This window comes from Amblyraja radiata, chromosome 2 (genome assembly GCF_010909765.2).
Source record: "Amblyraja radiata isolate CabotCenter1 chromosome 2, sAmbRad1.1.pri, whole genome shotgun sequence".
Classification (NCBI taxonomy): Eukaryota; Metazoa; Chordata; class Chondrichthyes; order Rajiformes; family Rajidae; genus Amblyraja; species Amblyraja radiata.
The window spans coordinates 134553809-134575530 of NC_045957.1; the positions used below are offsets into that span (position 1 = coordinate 134553809).

General features: G+C 42.1%; 1 protein-coding gene across 1 annotated transcript in view; it reads right to left on the bottom strand.

Moving 5' to 3' along the window:
• The window catches only part of odad2 (outer dynein arm docking complex subunit 2), a 336903-nt gene that overhangs the window by 67993 nt on the left and 247188 nt on the right, over positions 1-21722 (bottom strand). Inside the window, exons 18-19 of the mRNA XM_033016188.1 lie at positions 8906-9094; positions 6389-6610 (exon numbers count right to left, since the gene is read on the bottom strand). Coding sequence (XP_032872079.1) covers positions 6389-6610; positions 8906-9094 — 411 coding nt within the window. The remainder of the gene's footprint in view (positions 1-6388; positions 6611-8905; positions 9095-21722) is intronic.

The window sequence follows — 21722 nt, forward strand, 5'->3', positions numbered from 1 at the left end:
TGTTAAAATGCTCAACTGGGGTAAGGCTAACTTTGAGGGTATGAGAGAAGGTCTTGCTCAAGTTGACTGGAGCAGGTTATTCGATGGGAACAGAACATCAGCCAAGTAGGATGTTTTTAAAAGTGTACGTCAACAAAATAGAGAGAGTACAGAGGAGATTTACTAGAATGTTGCCTGGGTTTCAGCAACTAAGTTACAGAGAAAGGTTGAACAAGTTAGGGCTTTATTCTTTGGAGCGCAGAAGGTTAAGAGGGGACTTGATAGAGGTCTTTAAAATGATGAGAGGGATAGACAGAGTTGACGTGGATAAGCTTTTCCCACTGAGAGTAGGGAAGATTCAAACAAGGGGACATGACTTGAGAATTAAGGGACAGAAGTTTAGGGGTAACATGAGGGGGAACTTCTTTACTCAGAGAGTGGTGGCTGTGTGGAATGAGCTTCCAGGGAAGGTGGTGGAGGCAGGTTCATTTTTATCATTTAAAAATAAATTGGATAGTTATATGGACGGGAAAGGAATGGAGGGTTATGGTCTGAGCGCAGGTATATGGGACTAGGGGAGAATACGTGTTCGGCACGGACTAGAAGGGTCGAGATGGCCTGTTTCCGTGCTGTAATTGTTATATGGTTATTATATGGTTACTGAAGAAAGCTCAGGATATGTACGTCCCCATTAGAGTGAAGAGCAAAGCAGGCAAAGGTAAGGAAGCTTGGCTGACGAGGGAAATTGAAACGTTAGTCAAAAACAAGAAGGATGCATGGGACAGGTATAGGCAGCTGGGATCAAGTGCATCCCTGGAGGAATTTCAGGAGCTAAGGAGTAAACTAAAAAAGAAAATCAGAAGGGCAAAAAGGGGCCAGGAGATAGCTCTGGTGGGTTGCCTTAAGGACAATCCCAAAAGATTTTATGAACACATAAGGGGGAAAAGGGTAACTAGAGAGAGAGTGGGACCTCTCAGGAATCAACGCGGTCACCTCTGTGTGGAGCCACAGAAGATGGGCAAGGTCCTAAATGAGTATTTATCCTCCGTATTTACGGAGGAAATTAGTGTCACTGGAAGTGTCTTGAGAGCAGTCAGGGTTACTGTCGAAGAAGTACTGAAGGTACTGTCGTGTTTGAAGGTAGACAAATCTCCGGGGCCTGATCTGATACATCCGAGGACATTGTGGGAAACAAGAGAGGAAATTGCGTGAGCCCTGCTTGACATTTACGAGTCGTCCTTAAATACAGGAGTGGTGCCGGATGATTGGAGGGTGGCAAATGTTGTACCTCTTTTCAAGAAGGGCTGCAGGGAAAATGCTGGGAACTATAGGCCGGTGAGCTTAACATCTGTAGTTGGTAAGTTACTGGAGAGTATTCTGAGGGATAGGATATACAGGCAAGGGCAAGGCCTGATTAGGGATAGTCAGCATGGTTTTGTACATGGTGGGGGGGGGGGTCATGTCTCACAAATCTGATTGATTTTTTTGAAGACTTGACCAAAAAGGTTGATGAAGGCAGACTAGTAGATGTTGTGTACATGGACTTCAGTAAGGCGTTCGACAAGTTCAGGATGGTAGGCTGCTCTGGAAGGTAAGATCACATGGGATCCAAGGAGAGATAGCTGAACGGATAGCAAATTGGCTCCATGGAAGGAAGCAGAGGGTAATGGTGGAAGGTTGCTTCTCAGACTGCATGCCTGTGACTAGTGGTGTGCCTTAGGGTTCAGTGCTAGGCCCCTTACTGTTTGTCATCTACATCAATGATTTGGATGAGAACATACAGGGTTAGATTAGCAAGTTTGCTGATGATACAAAAGTGAGTGGTTTGGCAAATAGTGAAGATGGTTGTGAAAGGATCTGGATCGATTGGCCAGGTGGGCGGAGGAATGGTTGATGAAATTTAATACAGAGAGGTGTGAGGTGTTGCATTTTGGGAAGTCAAACAAGGGCAGGATCTACTCAGTAGGCCTCTGGGTAATGAAGAGCAGAGGGATCAGGAGTACAGGTGCAGGGTTCCTTGAAGGCCGAGTCGTAGGTAGATAAGGTGGTCAAAAAGGCTTTTGGCACTTTAGCCTTCATCAGTCAGAGTATTGAGTATAGAAGTTGGGAGGTCATAAAGACGTTGGTGAGTGCGCATTTAGAATATTGTGTTCAGTTCTAGGCATCATGTTATAGGAAAGATACTGTCAAGCGTGAAAGGGTTCAGAAAATTTACGAAGAAGATGCCAGGACTAGAGGGTGTGAGCTATAGGGAGAGGTTGAGTAGGCTGGGTCTCTATTCCATGAAGCGCAGGAGGATAAGGGGTGATGTACAAGATCATGAGAGGAATTGATCAGGTAGATGCACGGAGTCTTTTGCCCAGAGTAGGGGAATCGAGGACCAGAGGACATAGGTTCAAGGTGAAGGGGAAAAGATTTAATAGGAATCCGAGGGGTAACTTTTTCACACAAAGGGTGGTGGGTGTATGGAACAAGCTGCCAGAGGAGGTAGTTGAGGCTGGGACTATCCCATCATTTAAGAAACAGTTAGACAGGTATATGGACAGGACAGGTTTGGAGGGATATGGACCAAGCACAGGCAAGTGGGACTAGTGTAGCTGGGACATTGTTGGCTGGTGTGGGCGAGTTGGGGCGAAGGGCCTGTTTCCACACTGTATCACTCTATGACTCGATGACTCGAAAAGGAAGAAAAACTATAAGAGATGTAAAATGGAGTGCTGATTTACTTCATATGTTTTCCATTTTATCACTAAAAAACATCTTGCAGACTAATTTATAAACTAAATATCCTCAGTAAAATCCACACAATATTGGTGGAGTGTGATAGCAGACAACAGCAGCACCCATTTGTTGCAACTTGCTTTAAAATATATCCTTTGTTCAATGTTCAGAAGGCTCAGAAATAGGATCATGCAACAGTAAAAGCTTCCAATGCACAGAGCAAAATTACTAATTTATTCAAGCATCTGCACAATTATTGAACTGTATAGTGATTTAAAGGAGCTGGGTTGAAGGGCAGCAGTTGTCGTGGGCAACAAAATCCTGCATTTATCTTCTAGAAATCTTTAAACTTTTTAGTTATTCTATTTTAAAATGAAGCCTAACCATGTCTGTAGCATGGCTTCCTGTTCATATCCCAAAACAGATGTGAGTTTAAAAGGAAAAAAATTACAATAAATACGGAGAAAACATTTGTCTAGAAATTCCAATGCATTCAAATGCACTGGATGGGCATTTCAGCAGAATACCAAATGCCATTGCAGACACAACAGCCTCACTGGAAAATGTAATTGCATATTTCAGGATGAAATTGTCCCACATGGGATTGAGGCCAGATTTGGAGTGAGGGAAGGCCAGTAGCTCTAAGCCCAACCAGGCCCACATGGGCCAGTGGATAGAGGTGTTGTCAATGGGTTCTGGAGGAATTCACCTATGGTTGGGGCAGTAATAAACTTATTGGCAGAGCTGTAAACTAATGACCAGGTCTTCACTGGGGGCTTTGGGGATGGAGAGGAACAGAGGAACAAGAAAAATGAAGAGGCAGAGCTGTCAAGTTTTGTCAGAGCATTTCAGTATTCTAGTACCTGAAAATCAGTATTTTGCTGAGGAAATCAGTATTTTTATGCGGTGCCATTTTGCTGAAAAAAAAATGTTCTTTTTTATGTGTGGTCATACCTATGTAAGAGTAAAAGAATGCATAACTTTGCTACCAATTGACATGTCTTTTACGCACATAACTTGACAGTGCGTTCATTGCCATCTCTTTGTATGCTGTTGTTTGAACGGCTGCTTCCTGCTTTTAGCACCAGATGATGATGTACAAGTCATTTTGGAAGCCTCCCTCTCCCTCCCTCGCTCCCTCTCTCTCTCTCCCTCCTTCCTCTCTCTCTCTCCCTTCCTCCATACCCTTCTCCATCCCTCTCGCCCTCCCTCCCTCTCTCTCTCCATCCCTCTCTCCCTCCCTCCCTCTCTCCCCCTCCCTCTTTCTCTTCCCCCTCCCCTTTTACCTTCCACCCACCCTCTCTCTTCCTCTCTCCAACTTCCTTTTTTTCTCCCTCCCTCCTATTCCCTCCCTCCCTCTCTCTCCCTCTATCCTTCTCCCTCTCTCTCTCTCCCTCCTTCTCCCTCCCCACTCCATCCTCTCCCTCTCTCCACCCCTCCCTCTCTCCACTCCTCCCTCTCTCCCCCTTGAGCCCACCCACCGTTCTGTAAAATCAAGGCTAATCCCAATGTAACTGCAATCCCACTGGTAACCTTTCACCACTAGGCTTACCCAGAATTCTACCACTGCCTGAAAAATAATCAATGCAACTTCCACTAAGAAAAAGAATTACAAAGACTCATTGTTATATGAGAATTATCCTGAACAATCTGTGACCCATAGCGCTGTGGCCATAGCGCTATGTATAAAGCCCATAGCGCTATGTTTAAAGTCCATGGTGCTCCAGCCGATAGCACTATATTTAGAACCCTCAGCACGTTGTTTAAATTCCCACGCGTTAAACTGACAGTGCTCTGTTTAAACTTGGAGCGGGACAGGCAGCGACTCTGGAGAGAAGGAATGGGTTACGTTACTAGTCGAGACTCTTCTTCAGACTGAACTGAACTCCGTATTTAAAATCCGTATTTAACAACACAAATTCGTACATCCGTATTCTAATCGCATTTCCGTACAAATTACGGAAAATCCGTACTACCTGGCAGCTCTGAAGAGGCAGCAGAAGAGGTGGGTTTGGGGGATTAGAGTACAATTGATTGCTCTGTGAGGAAATAACTCATATTAAGTGGAATCCAATTTTATTCAAACTTGGTTGCAGAAGTAGTGGTAATGGGGGTAATTAAACTAAGGCTTGGTAATGGGGGTAATTAAACTAATATTTTAACAATACTCAATAATGGGAAATAATGTCATCTCACACTTCGGTGATGCTGAAACGACATTAGGGCATGAGGGTGACACACTTATAAGTGCCTGGTTGATTATGCAATTGAATATATTGTCTTTTGAATGAAAGAGTTGTGAGTTTATGATTGAAAGTGCATGCAATGGAAGGCATATTTACATTTAGACTTTAGTCTTTAAAGATACAGTGCGAAACAGGCCCTTCGGCCTACCGAGGTGGCTCTGGCCAGCGATTATGCCATACATTAGCACCATCCTACAAATTAGAGACAATTTACAATTTTACTGAAGCCAAATAACCTACAAACCTGCATGTCTTTGGATTGTGGGAGAAAACTCGGAGCACCCAGAGAAAACCACGTGGTCACAGGGAGAACGTACAAACTCCACACAGAGAGCACCCATAGTCAGGATCGAATCGGGTGTATGGTGCTGTAAGGCAGCAGTTCTACTGCTGCACAACTGTGCCATAAGGTCATGTAATAGCAGAAAAATGAGGCCATTCAGCCCATCAAGTCTACTACGCCATTCAATCATGGCTGATCTATCTCTCCCTCCAAACCACATTCTCCTGCCCTCTCCCCATACCCCCTGACAACCGTACTATTCAAGAATCTATCTATCTCTGCCTCAAAAATATCCATTGACTTGGCCTCCACAGTCTTCTGAGGCAAAGAATTCCACATTCACCAACCATGACTAAACAAAATCCTCCTCATCTCCTTCCTAAAGGAATGTCCTATAATTCTGAGGTTAGGACCTCTAATTTTAGGCTCTCCCACTAGTGGAAACATCCTCTCCACATCCACTCTATCCAAGCCTTTCACTGTTCGGTAAGTTTCAATGAGGTTTCCCTTCATCCTTCTAAACTCCAGCAAGTACAGACCCAGTGCCGTCAAATGCTCATCATATGTTAACCACTCATTCCTGGGATAATTCTTGTAAACCTCCTCTGGGCCCTCTCCAGAGCAAGCACATCCTTCCTCAGATACAGTACCCAAAATTGCCCATAATACTCCAAATGTGGCCTGACCAGCACCTTATAGAGCCTCAGCATTACATCCCTATTTTTGTATTCTTGCCCTCTCTAAATAAATGCTAGCATTGCGTTTGCCTTCCTTACTACCAATTCGACTTGCAAATTAACTTTTTGGGAATCCAGCACTCCCAAGTCCCTTTGCACCTCCGATTTCTGGATTCTCTACGCATTTAGAAAATAGTCTGCGCCTTTATTCCTATAACCAAAATGCATGATTCCACATTTTGCTACATTATATTCCATCTGCCACTTCTCTGTTCACTCTCCCAACCTGTCCAAGCCCTTCTGCAGAGTCCCTGCTTTCTCTACACTACCTACCCCTCCACCTATTTTCGCATCATTTGCAAACTTGGCCACAAAGATTTCAATTCCCTCATCCAAATCATTAAACATATGTTAGTTACTACTTGTTTGAAAATATTTTCTTTGTTCAACGATCAGCAATAGGACCAAATTGAAAAACTTACCCTCACCACACCATTCTCATGCATTGTAATACAATTCTTGGGATCAAATGAAAGTTGGTGCAGGGCTTGTGCTGTGGCACGATGCACAAGTGGATTTTTTGATTTCAGGTAACGAACCAGTGGGGCCACGGCTCCAGTTTGTCCGAATGCAACCCTGTTGTTACCCCACTTGCAACAGCAAGCAATAGCATCTGCTAAATGTTCGCGAAGCTTGTCATCTCTCTGCAGGAAAAGAAAACAACTTTGTGTTACATTGCATCATTGGAGATAATCAATGTCAAGCTTTAATTAATTATACATTGATAATATAATTCCTTCTCATTTCACAATGTTGAGTAAAATAACTTCTGGTTCTACTAGTCATTTACAAGCAATTCACACGAGGGTAAATTGCAATCACCCTTTTTACTGGGGCTCTTCATGTCCATTAACACAATAACAATAATATACAATAATCAATAGTACAATTAATTAATAATCAGCAATACTAAGTAGACATTGCTTGGACAATCTAAGGGATCTGCCATTAAAGGAATCTACTGGAGGTGTCCCTCCAAAGGGCAACTAATATCATCAAAGACCTACAGCACCCAGGCCATACGCCCATCTCACTATTACTATCGGGAAGAAGGTACAGGAACCTGAAAACTGCCATCCCCAGGTTCAAGAACAGCTTCTTCCCTGCAAAGGTTTGACCTCTTGAACACAGCACAATACTAACCACGACCTCAGCAACAACACCTCATAATTTGCTTGGGCAGCTTACACCCCAGCGGTATGAATATTTACTTCTCTAACTTCAAGTAGCCCTTGCCTTCCCTCTCCCTTCATCTGCTCCCCCTGCCCAGTTCTCTGACTAGACTGTCCTTGTTTACATTTTATCTCTGTTTGCTTTGTTGTTACCTTCTCCTAGCTAACAGTGATCTTTTCTACATTTTCCTTGATCTCCATCCCCTTTGGCTCATTTTCACACCTTACATTTCCTTATCTCTGTATTTCCCTCTCCCCTGACAGTCTGAAGAAGTCTCGACCCGAAACGTCACCCATTCTTTCTATCTAGAGATGCTGTCCCACTGAGTTACTCCAGCATTTTGTGTCTATCTTCGGTTTAAACTAGAATTTGCAGTATCTTCCTACAACAAACCTCAACAATTCTGATCTACTGTGGTCGTTGTTTTAATTACACTATGAACTTTGGGGTTTTTTTGCACTCTCATCGCCCAGTTACCAGTAACATAAATCCTTTCTTTTTTATACTTCGTAAAGTTCTTTTTTCAACCCTAATTTGAACAATAAATACTGATTTACTGAAATTTCAGTCTGAGATTTAAAGTAAACTGAAAGTAAACTTGGGAAAACTATTATTCTCAAATTTACCATCAAGTTGTTTGGTGTTTCCCTCAAGCAGAAACTACCATCTATTCCCATTTCATTAGTTTCTTCCCTTCCCATTAATATTATGCCTTTAAAATAATGGATGCACAAGAGACAGCAGATACTACGATCTATAGCAAAAAAAGGGGGAGCAGTTGGAGGAATTCAGCAGGTCAGGCAGGGACCTGGAGGAAAATGGACAGATGATATTTTGGGTTGAGATCCTGCATCTAGACAAAGGCTATTTGAGAAGTAACTAATATAAAGAAGTGAGGGAGAAGGATGAGGTAAGAGCTAGCAAGCAATAGATCGATACAGGAGAAGAAGTGCTGGAATTATGATGGATCAAATGTAGTTGAAGTGATTCATAGTAAATATTAGTGCAAAATTATTAAGTATATTAAAATGGACTCTTCATAATCAACAGTCTGAATAGAGGGCATTCCAATCATTGTTAATAGGCAAATTGATACATTCTATCTGTACCTCTTCCGATTAGGAAAGAATGATGTAGTCTGGGACATTTTCTCATGAAAAGGTATGGTTGAGTAATAACATCAAATAAATGTTTGATAAGGTAGCTGTTGTCACAACACCTTCTGTTATTAAAAGGATGAGAGGATTAAGTGCCTATTCCTAATTGCCTGAAAATGGTGATGACTGCCTTATTGAATCAGCTGAAGATAGTCTCCAGTGCTGTTGCTTAAGTCGTGGTAGGATTTGGAGCCAGTGACAATGAAAAATAGTGATATATCATTATGCTTCCATTTGTGAGAGATCAGAAACATAAAGATAAAATAATCACTGCAAACTATAAAGTTTTAGCCTTTAAAATGGTAATTAATTGTACAGATTTATAGCTGAGCAAAATACAAACACAGTGGCTTTCCTCATTGCCACATTTGATATACTGGGCATGCTCAAAAAGCATAGAGCATAAAGGGGGATTTGACATAATGTTCTTAAAAGCAAACGTTACAGTATATCACAGCATAGCAGTAATATAAGATAACATAACAGCATTCACTTACTAAAATTACTAACCAAAATAAATGTATTTACCCAGAGAGTTGCTTAAATAAAGGTGGACCAAAAGTAAGAGTTGAAGTGAGTAGCATAAAATATGAATGCAAATTCACTTACTATGTATGTTAAACTTGACAACATTGGAACAACTGCATGATCTGTTATAACTGCTAGGTTTTCTTCATCCATGGCGATTTTGGCTAAAGCTGCACAAACACTGGCCAGAACGTCTATGTTGTCGGATTTTAGCAAATTAACAATTAATTCAAGACCACCAACAAAGGAGCGAACCATCTCTCCAGCATCCTAAACAAAACAAGGAAAAAAATGTGTTACAGGAATGAAATGCCTTGTGAAGCCATCTCGGGGTAATGGCAAACCTCATGTAGGAGGTAGGTACCTTAAATGCATCTGTAAAGGACAAATGTCTGTTTTGGTCATGGGAAAATATAATGACATTTTGGCCTATTCCAAATGGCAATGACACATTGATTTTTCACAACAACCCTATCATATTAAAGATTTTCCTTACTCTTTAATATGGACTGTACTATAATTAGAACATTTTTAGGCCTCAGTTAAAGAATTCTCCCCCAGGTTTCTTGAGGGGGCTTGTCTCAAAAGTATATCACATTTTATACTTGGAAGAGAAGCAAAACAATTCTTTCCTGATGAAAAAAAAGACCATTATTTAAACTTGAGCTTGCATGGTTAGGATAGCAAAGGGCTATGAAAAAATTGAGCCAAAATGCTGCAGGATGTTTAAATATCTACATTTTCACCATATTCGGTAATGTCAATCACACTACTTATGTGTATAAAAACCCAGGTCATTTTGTTATACTTTGCCAACCAGGAGCAGTTTACTTTGTAACAAAAACAAGAGAAATTCTGCTCAGCTGGAGCAGTTGATGGTCCAGATTTGTACTTGGCTTCAAAATTGACTAACAATGCAATTTATATTTTTTGCCTTTTAATTCAAAGTTCTAACATTTAATTTTGTGTCAATGGGTGTATTAAAATGGCATAGGAAATTGTGAGTTAGGAACAAGATGCAGATATTAGAAACCAAGAACTGCAGATGCTGGTTTATGCAAAAGGACACAAAGTGCTGGGAGTAACTCAGCAGGTCAGGTCACATCTCTGGAGAACATGGATAGGTAATGTTTTGGGTTGGATCAGTCTGAAGAAACGGCCCAAAATGTAATCTATCCATGTTCGGTTTGATGCTATCTAACTCGCTGAGTTAGTCCAGCACTTTGTGTCCTTTTTAGATGCGGATATTGATGGGTCTATTTTAGGGTGCACCTGAAACTGGGCCTCAGGCCCTTAATCACACTGATAAACTGTAGAAGCGATGGACATTTCCATGCAAACTACAGATGAAAATACTCCAAATTCGGAGCCAATAAATTAACAGCAATGGTGTTGGGTCATTCAAAGAGAAATGTAACATGGAGAAGGTGATGGAGATCTTTGGATTTGATTTGGAAAATGATGACAAATAAATAATAGGAAAGAATGATGTGGAGAAAGAGGTGAGAAAAGAGAGAGTAACCTGGAACAGAAGGTGAGTGGGAAGGAGATAGTTGATGGAGGAGGAAAAGAGGTCAGACGTGAGTGAAGGAGCCACTGGGGTGGAGGCAAAGAAAGGCATATTTTGAGGTGCCATTAGTTGGGAATGATTGTGAAGTTAATGTAGAGATGCAGTAAACATTTGCCATCTAAGACCTATGGCTGGAATAGTTTTAAAATGACTTTATTCTAGTGAGGCTAGCAGCTGTGTCTTTGCTGGTTAGATTGCTTCTGGACCTTATCTTCCTGAAATTAGCTTCTGTAGAATGCCTCAATTAATCAATAACTTCAAATTAGATACCAATCCAAAGTCTGATACTGCGGAGAGTACCTTAACATATCTTTGTGGATCTTTAATAAAGTGGTGAATATCTTCATCTATCCATACTCCTGCTTTATTCCTACTGTTGGATCTCTCATGTGCTTTAACTTAGATTGTTATATGATAGATAGTGAGATTAATGGAGTCCTGGATAATTGTGCAATTATCTTTCAGACAATTGCACAATATCCTGAGTCCAATAAGAGAAACTCAGTCACAGGAAGAAGTCTCTTCGACGGATGCCACAATCATGAGAGAACCAAATGCGATGCATAGAACCTAGAGCTGGGGCTATATTCCTCTAAACCTTTTGTGTCGATTTACCTGTCCAATTGTCTCCTAAACATTGTAATTATATCAATTTCTACCACTTCCTCTGATACTTTCCAGGATTAGAATGATGGTTCTCGAGATCATTTCAAAGATGTTCCAAAATGACCTATATTTCTGTGGAATGGTCAAATACCTCTTTATCACTGCATGTATCGTTACAGTAGCTTCCTGATTGCTGTAAGAAAGTCAGCATCAGAAAATTATGTGAAAATTCCACCTAATAAGGATCATAAGACATAGTGTTTATTTCTTTCAAAACAATGAAACAATGTAGGAGAAAATAAAGATACAAAGTGCTTGAGTAACTCAGTGGATAAGGCAACATTTCTAGAGAACCTGGACATGTCCAGCACTTTGTGTCGTTTACTGAGATTAAACAGACTACCTGTGGTTTCTCAGCACAACCATGAACTCCTAACTGAACTCCCAACTGAAGAATTAGATAGAGCTCTCAGGGATAGCAGAGTTAAGGGATATGGAGAGAAGGCAGGAACGGGATACTGATTGTGGATGATCAGCCATGATCAAATTGAATGTCGGTGCTGGCTCGAAGGGCAGAATGTCCTACTCCTGCACCTATTGTCTATTGAACCAGAGTGTCACATTCACCATGTTTCAATCTTTTCTACTTTTGGAATACTGGAAGATTATTATAAACCTCTCTGCAATCTCCACCCTTAGTATTGTAAACCAGTATCTGTAGTTCCATGTGCCTATTAGTGTAGGAGGTCTGTTTTGTATCTCAATGCGTAGCAAATCATATTTAGTGTGTTAATTATGTTCTAATTGTGAGTATTTTGGCTGACCTAAATGTCAAATATTTTCTTTTGAGATGCCTGTTACCATCTACAATTATAGACAGCAATAATAAAGTAAATCACAGGGAGAATAGAACACAGACCAAAATAATTATGCCTTACATAATGGTTGAGTATAAACGGTGTGTTGTATAATGATATACTCTGCAGCACACCTCTCAGGGTGTCAGTGGACCACTTCAATATAAAACCCATATTGCAGAATCTGAAACTTTCTGCCAAATGTGTGCTGTGTTCTGTCAAGCAAAACCAGAAGTTGCTGAGTTATAGCTTAAATTTAATTTTGAAATTAACTGCCACTGCTAACGAATGGCTCATTTTTGTGAACAAAATACTTATGAAGAAAGACGGCTTAGAAATTCATTAGCTTCAGTATCAAAGTGAGTCACTGAGTTATACAGCATGGCCCACTTGTCCATGCTAACCAGCCGTTTTGAGCTGGTACCATTTGCCTCGGATTAGCATTTCTCCCTCTAAACTGTTTGTGTCCATTTTCCAGTCGAAATGTTTCTTAACATTGTAATTATACCCAATTCCATCACTCCGCTCACTGAACCTCTGTGTGGAAAAAGTTGCCCCTCAGGTCCCTTTAAATCTTTCCCTTCTCACCTTAAAGCTATGCACTCCAGTTTTACACTTCCCTGCACTGGAGAAAAGACTGTGGCTTTTCAGCTTATCTATGCTGCTCATGATTTAAAAAACCTCTTTAAGGTCACTCCCTCAGCCTCTTTTGCTCCAGGGAAAATAGTCCCAGTCTATCCAGCCTCATTTTATGACTCATGGCCACCAGTCCCAACAATATCCTTGTGAATTGCATCCTCTCCCGCATAATCACATCTTTCCAATAGTGTGGTGTGCAGAACTGCACACAATAATCCAGGTCACACTAATGTCTTGTATAGCTGTAACATAACTGTAATTCTTGTGCCCCATTCGATGGAGGCAAATGAGCCGTACGCTGTCCTAACCACCATGTCTACCTGTGTTGCCACTTTTGCAGACCTATGTGCTTGTATCCCTAATGGGCCTGTCCCACTTAGGCGATTTTTCAGCAGACTGCCGGCGACTGTCAAGTTGCCGGCAGTCGCCAGAAAAATGGGGAACTGGAATGGCGACTATCAGAGTGGAACACACACACACACATCGCTTCTTTCACCAGCCTGTGTGAATTTTTTAGACAGTGCTCCCCATGCTTGCCCTGTCTAAAAAGCTCACACGGTGCAAAGCCAAGGTGATAAACACACACCGCGATAAACAGGAAGGTTGGCGCTGTAAAAAGACGGCTAAAGCACAGTGTACTGTGTCCTTTAAAAGAAGGGGGAGAAGAAGTGGAGACAACTTTTAAAAAACCAGAGAGACACGGTGGACATTTTATATTACCGGTCAGTTATCCTTGGTTCTGAAAACCACTGCTTACCTTTTTTTTTCCAATGAGCAAATGAAATTCACTGGTCAGCACCGGCTACAACCTACGAGAACCTCCGAGAACCTTCGACCTCCTGGCAACCCTCTAGGACCTCCTGGCGACCCACCTACGGCTCGAAAATTCTCGCTACTCTCCATGGCGGCTTCATTCTAGTCGCTGCTAATCTTTCAACATGTTAAAAAATTCACGGTGACCATAACGAGGCAGCGACTAGTTCCAAAAATGCGAGAACTCCTCATGATCATGAAGGCGACTCACCAGCAACCACCTGCGAACATGTTGCGACCATATGGCGACTGCATAGTCTTCTGCAATCGCCTAAAAAGTCACCTAAGTGAGACAGGCCCATTAGTCTCTTTGTTCACAATACTCCTCAGGCCCTGTCATTCACTGTGTATCTCCAAAAATTGCAACACTTGGCAGTTGTCTAATTTTAATTCCATCTGTCAACTTTCCCAGTTAACCTAGATCCTGTTGTAATGTTAGATAACGTTATTCACTATTCCTCAGCCCACTTGCCCAAATGATCAAGAATCAGCTATAATTTATGTTAACTATCTTCGCTATCCACAATACTGCCCATTTGGAAACTTACTAATCATTACATGTACATTCTCATTCAACTTGTTCATATAAACCGTAAACAACAATGGGCCCAGTAGTGATCCCTGAGGCATACCATCAGTCACAGGCCTCCAATCCGAAAAATATTCTTCCACCATCACTTCCATGAAACTAATTCTCAATTCAATCGGCTTGAGCTCTCTGGATCCCATGCAATCTAACCTTCCAGATACGGAAACTTATTAAATGTCTACGGATTTGCTCTCATCAACCTTTTTTCTTACTTCTTCTTTGGTTACTATCAGATTCATAAGACACGATCTCTCACGTAAAATCCACGCTAACTATCCATAATCATCCCGTCTATCCAAATTCATATATATCTTATCCCTCAGAATCCTCTCCAAAAACTTACCTACCACAGATCTTAGGCTTATTGGTCCCTTCATAGAGGCATGACATTAGCCACCCTCCAGTTTTCTGGCACCTCACCCGTGTCTAATGATGGTTCATATATCTCACTCAGGGCACTTGCAATTTCTTCTCTAGCTTCGCAGCATGAATATATCTGATCAGGCCTGGGAGATTTAGCTACCTTCATATGTGTTGTGATATCCAGCATCTCCTCAACCACTGTCAAGGGGCAGTACAGTGGCGCACTGGTAGAGTTGCTGCCTTAAAGCACCAGAAACCCAGGTTTGATCCTGACTGTGGGTACTGTCTGTACAAAATTTGCACATTCTTCCAGTGACTGTGTGTGTTTACTCCAGGTGCTCCAGTTTCCTACCATATTCCAATGCAGATTTGCAGGTTAATTGGCTTCTGTAAATTGTCCCTAATGTGTAGGATGGAACTAGTATACGGGTGATCGCTGGTCGGCATAGACTCTGTTTGTCGAAGGGCCTGTTTCCATTCTGTATCTCTAAACTAAATTAAACTAAACTAAAACGTCTCCATTAACTGTCCCTAGTTCCCTAGTCTTCAAGTCTTTCTCCATGGTAAAAACAGGAGAACAATGGTATCTGATACATTGTTGGGAAATCACAGGCCTTTCCATTAAAATAAATGAAAATTGATTATGGCTTAACAGGATAAGAAGAAAATTATCAGTCTTTCATTAGTCAATAAAACAGCATTTTTCAAGGAGCTGCATTGTCCCTACTCCATTGTCCAAAGGATCTGCCAACCTTACATATTTCCGCCACACTGCCTATTCGTTGAACTGTACAAGTTGTGCTAAATATGCTTGGTCACAGTTCATGCAAGAAATTGGGACTTTTCAGCAATGTAATATTTAATAGCCAAAGTTTAATTTTAGTTGCAGAAGAAAATTTACCGATATATTTGTTAGCTGGATGCATATCCACATATCAGTGCTGGAGATAATACTCTCAAAGATACAGGGGGATCATTGACTAAACTAATCTATACATAACTAAAGCTCTGATCTTGATATCTTCCGTTTTGCGCGGTCATTCTATTTGCGCAAAAACGGTACGCGATAGCGTTATGATTTTTTTGCCAGCTTACTCACCGTTCTCCTCAGCTGCGATTGCACCAAATTTCAATCCAGAATCGGTGGTCTAATAATGTAAAAGTTAGCGAGGATTGAAAAATCTTTAAAACCGCGTGTGCGCAGATCGATCTCCTCTCCTGCTGTTCAGCGCTGCGTCTATGGTCTTTTCTCCTGTCACTCTGAGGGACGGTCCGCCCCTTCCTGCGCCATCGCGTCTTTACTGGAGCTGAGGGAGGCTCTGGATGGCCGGCGGACGTCTCCAACCAGACACAATTTTCGGAGGGAGATTGGGTCGGAGACCCGACCCAAAGCAGCCCAATGTCGGGGACCCAGCCCAGCCCGGAGTCGGAGATGTTGCCGATGTCGCCAAACAGAAAGTGGAGACTTTGATCCCGGCGGAGGAGACCGACCAGCGCCCACTGTGAGTCCCCATCGCAACGTCAGCTCCAGCCCCTTCCCCTCTGGTTCCCCTCGCTGGCTCCTGCCCACCCACACCCTCCCGCCCACCTCCCCTCCCCCACAGTCCCCCTCACCCACACACACCCCATCCCTCACCCCCCCCCCCACACAAACACCCTCCCCCACACCCCTCCCTCCCCCACAGGGGCAATGGGTGAGTGGTGGAATATTGCTTTGGGGGAACAGGTTGCATTGGGGGAATGGGTGAGTGGTGGAAAATTGTGTTGGGGGATGGGTTGCGTTGGGGGACCAGGCCTCCCATATGACTGGGACCCAACGGGTCCCACTTAGTCTAGTCAAAGTAATAAAATCTGAGCATTATTGAGTAAAATGGCTTGTAAAAATATCTAATATTGGTGGCAGCTTACTCAGGATTTCATAGAATCACACTAATTTGTATCATTTCAAAACTAAACAAACTGCAATGTTGTAACAAAAGTGATTCTTTGTCACCTTCTGAATGAGGTCTGGGATTGGAGTTCCATCCACTGTTTTGATCTTGCTCTCAATATTAGCAAGAAGCTGATTGCTAACTTCAAGAGGGGAAGTCGAGGTTCATGCACGTGTCTTTATCGGCAGGATTGCAGTAGCAAGGGGTAACATCATCAGGTTTCTTGGCATGCACATCTCTGATGATCACTCCTGGGCCTAGCATGTTGATCACGCAGAAAACCCATTAACACCTCTACTCCTTCAGAAGTTTGAGAAGATTCTGTAGGTCTCCAAATACACTAATGAACCTCTACAAATGGATGACAGAGAACATACTAACTGGTTGCATCATGTCCTTGTTCCGTGATTCAAATGCACAAGAATGAAGGAGGCTGCAGACAGTGATGTACATTGCCCATCCATCATGGTACTGACCTCCTCACATTGAAGAGATCTACAAGAAGCTAAGAAAGCCGTTAATATCATCAAAGAACCACATCACCCTGGCCACGCTTTTATCTTGGTCCTACCATTGAGAAGAAGGTACAGAAGCTTGAGAACATTACCTTCAGGTTCAAATCTAGCTTTATCCCATCAACCATCAGGCTCTTGAACCACCCTGAGCAACTCTAAACACAATACTACCTCAGCACCAAACTACTACTCACCTTGTATAAGGTTGCACTATGTACTTTAGGTTGCACTGTTACAGTCTGGTTTACCTAATATAATAAATAATTTATTGCTTATTTATTTGTTATATTGTTGCATTTAATATGCTTGTAAAGCAACAGCAAGTAAGAATTTCATTGTTCCAATCCAGTGCATATAACAATTAAACACTCTTGACTCTTGATCCTGACAACCTAATCCTTTTTTTTGGGATTGGAGATGTTTATATAGGCATTACCGGCACTTTGCAGAACCAAAGAATAAAAAATAAGCTGCTCTTTGTTGAATAATTAAGTGGTGCTGGAATGCAGCCCAAGAGGAGAAGCTCTGAAATGGATCTGACTTCCTACAGTTATTTTCACAGAAAGTGAGAAGGGGCAGTAAAAATTACTGATAGTAATAGCGGAGGGTCGTTTTTCATACTGGAGGGCTGTGACCAGTGCCACAGTGATCACACTGGGTGCTCTAATGATCATCATAAATATTTTAATGATTTGGATGAAAATGTAGGGGCATGATTAATAGGTTGGCAGATTACAGCAAATTTGAACTTATAGCAAACAGTGAAGATTGTGGCACAAGGTTTCAACAGGATATAGGTCAACTGAGAAAGTGGGCTAGGGAATGGCAGATGGAATTTGACACAGACAAGTGCAACATGATGCATTTCAGGAAGTTAAACCAAGGCAGGACATACACAGTAAATAGCAGGCTCCTGGGAGTATATTTGAGCAGAGAGACCTTGGGGTAAAAAATACATTGTTCCATAAAAATGAGAACACAGGCAGACTGGGTGGTGAGGAAGGTGCATGGCATGCCTGCCTTCATCAGCCAATGCATTGAGTGTAAGAGTTGTGGAGTTATGTTATAGTTGTACAAAACATTGGCTACACTTTGAACATTGTGTTCAGTCACCTCACTATTAGAAGGATGTGATTAATCTAGATAGGGTGCCGAAACGATTCAGAAGGATGTGGCCTGGATTAGAAGGCTTGCATTATCGGGAGAGACAGGATGGGCTAGTCTGTTTACTCTGGAGTGAAGGAGGTTGAAAGTTGACATGATAGTGGCTTAAAAAATCATAAAAAGCATAGATAGGGAAGATAATCTGATTCTGTTTCTCACAGTGGAGGTGTCTAAGACTAGACGACATAGGCGGCATTAGTATAGAAAGCCATAGTGGACCTAAGTATATATTTTTTCTGCTGTCCTACACTATGACTCAAGGTTAGAAAAGATAGGAAAAATATGGCAAGCCATTTCACTGCTAGGGCCAGGAAGCGAGCAGGTAAAATCATCTCTGACCCCTCTCACCCTGGCCACAAACTCTTTGAATCGCTTCCCTCTGGAAGGCAACTCTGGACTGTCAAAGCTGCCACAGCCAGACATAAAAACAACTTTTTTTCCATGAGTAGTAGCTCTACTGAATAACAAAAAATCTGTAGCCTACTTTTGCTCTGGTATTTTATTTAATTCACATGTTTAATCAATAATGTTTTATTATTAATGTTTAATGTGTCATTCCTAACTATCACTGTATGTCATGTCACTTGCGGGCAAATTCCTTGTATGTGAATACTTGGCCAATAAACTTATTCATTCATTCATTCATTCATTCATTCATTCATTCATTCATTCCTGAAGTAGATCTCCATTCTAACACTTAAGGGTCTTCCCAGGAAAGTAAACTTAAAAGGAACAGTGTTATACTGCAGAGTTGCATGATATAGTGGTAAGGCTACCACTGACCTCCCCGCTGTCAAATGAATCTATAGTAGGTGTTTTTTCAAAAAGGCAGCCAGCATTATCAAGGACCCACACCACCCTGGCCATGCTCTCATTTCACTCTTGCCATTGGAAAGAAGGTAGAGGAGTCTGAAAACTGTGACCTCCAGGTTCAGGAACAGTTTCTTCCCAACAACCATCAGGTTATTGATCACTACAAACACCAACTAAACCTTGAACTGCCTTTGTGGCACTAGGGACTTTGGGCTTTTGTTTTGCACTAAATTCGTTTTTTTCCATATATTTAACCTCCTTTTTGTTGTTGTTTACTGTTATCTAATGAGTGCGGTGTTAACAGACCTGTTATGCTGCAGATAAGAATTTTATTGATCTATTTAGGTACATATGATAATCAAACACTCTCAATTTTTGACTCGTCACAGTAGGTGCTGTCTGCAAAATTTGCACATTCTACCTGTGACTAAAGCCCCTGTTCCACGATGTGAGTTCACCCAAGAGCTCTCCTGAGTTAAAAATAACATCAAGCTCGTGGTACTTCATCACGAGTATTTTTTTACTCTTGGAAATTTTTTCACACTGTTGAAAAAACTTCACGCGTTTCCGCGTTTCTCAAGTACCTACCGTTAGCATTAAGAGCCGCTACAAGACATCCTTGAGCTCCGACGTACCCGCTACGCACATTTTTACATACTTACCACGAGTTTGATTTTTTTTAAACTTGGAAGAGCTCTTGGGTGAACTCGCATCATGGGACAGGGGCTTAAGTTGGTTTCCTCAGGTACTCCAATTGTTTCCATGTCCTGAATGTTTTGCTGGTAAGTTAACTGACCTGATGCAGATGGGTGTAAAAGAATCTCTGGGGTGTTAATGGGCCTTTGACTGAGAATAGACTGCAGGGAAATAAGTGAGGGAATGGGACTGAAGGTTGTGCTCTCACAACTGAATGGCCTCCTTCTTTGTTATAGTCATACAACATGGAAACCAGCCATTTGGCTCACCATGTCCATTCTAACTAGTGGTCACTCATCATATTAATCCCATCTTCCAGCACGGTCTATGCCTATGCCTTCTATGCCAATGCGTTCAAGTCTATGTCTAGACATTTCTTAAATGTCCGCGTTTCTTAAATGCTGTCAGTAACACTGCTTCCGCTACTCCCTCTGTCAGCGTATTCTCTGGGTGTAAAAGGTCCCTTCAGTTCTCCTCTAAATCTCTTACCTCATAGTCTAAATCTAGGTCTCAAGTTTTATGTACATGTTGTAAGGAAATGTGACACATAAATATGAAAAAAATGAGCAATAAAAATGAAGATAAAAGATATTCTTCATCCAAGAATTTAACTATTAATATGAGCTACACTAATCATTTATAGCAGTATAAATTGGTTACACTTCTGCAATAATTTTATGAAATTGTAGACAAAAAATGACCATCTTCAATTTTGGTAGAGAAACTCCAATTCAGGAGTGTATGTACATAATCATTTTTATTTCAACCATGCTGGATCAGAATAAGATAACAGCAGATGATGAGATGAGAGATTAGATGAAACAAAAGCTAATGATAGGTGATATTAGATTGCTTTATGTGAGACAATTGTGTCACTTAAGTGAAATTAGTGCTTGTAAAATTGACCTGAGATTTTCTTTATACCCTTGTGTTCAGTGCCGGCCTTAAGCCGAGTGGACCAATTGCTCCCAATTGGGCCCCGCGCTAGAGTAATCCAAAGCTTCGCTCTAGGATCTTTGGAGTAATCTACTCTCGGCTCGGGTAGATCTACCCCAGGTGGAGGGGGGAGAGAGGGGGTGGAGGGGGAAGAAAGGGGTAGATGGGAAAGGGGGTGTGAGGGGGAATGGAGAAGGGTAGAGGGGAGGAGGGTCTTCCCTCACGGTCCCGGGGCAGCGCTTCCGCCCCTCCAGTCGCCGTGCTTCAAGAACACAGCCCCGGCTCCACCCCTCTCTCTCACCGGGGAGACGCGGTGAACAATACAGGGAGGGCCGGGCCGGGGGTAGGAGCAACGTTTACAAACCTCGGCCTCAGCTCACACACATTCAACTGGACCCCGGCATCCGCTCCCGCTGCCGGCCCTCTCCCTCCCTTCTCCCTCCGCCATTCCCTTTCACTCCCTACCCTTCTCTCCGTCATTCATTAGCGCGCATCATCCATCAGAGCAAAGCATCTTTCATTCTGTCCGCCATACATTTCGTCTGTCATAATCCTTCTCTACTTCCTATCTCTCTCCACCCTCCCTCCTTCCTCTCTCTCTTTTCCCTTATCTCCTTCCCTCCCTCTCTTCTTTCCCTCCTTCCACTCTCTCTTTTCCCTTCTCCCCCCCCTCCTTTCTTTCTCTCCTTCCCTCCCTCCCTCACACACACAGACACACACGCACATTTTGATTACTTTCCATTCAACCATAGAGATATAAAGTCTATAATAGATTTTAATTGTTCTATGATTTCTATGATTCTACAGACCATGGCTGGGAACCTGGGGCTCACCAAAATTGTTCCCAATTGGGCCCCGCACCTCCTAAGGCCGGCCCTGCTTGTGTTTATCAACTATTTTCTCTTCTTTAAGCTATTACCATCCTCTGTCTATGGTAACCTCCAAAACCACAAATATGTTTATCAAACTGTGCAAAAGGTTGCTCACAGTTGTCAAAAATTATAGTTGTGGAGCAGGACTTGGAATCATGAACAAAGAAAATCATTGGAAAATTGGCTTTTATGTGCTAAGTGGAAAAATGAATAATGACCAATTTGAGATTCTTATAAAATTGATGGAAATTAGTCGCATATGGATGTGTTCAGACAATAAGAAAAATCTGAGTTTTTATAGAGGAAAGAGTTCTGAACTATCATTTTCTATAACATTTCATAATGAAACTGCCAAGTTTTAAAGTAAACTAGACCAACTGGGACCCGTTGGGTCCCTGTCACACGGAAGGCCTGGTCACCCAACGCAACCCATTCCCCAACGCAACCCGTTCCCCAATGCAATATTCCCCCACTCACCAGTTCCCCCATATTCCAGCACTCACCCATAGCCCCCAACATATCCCCAGCACTACC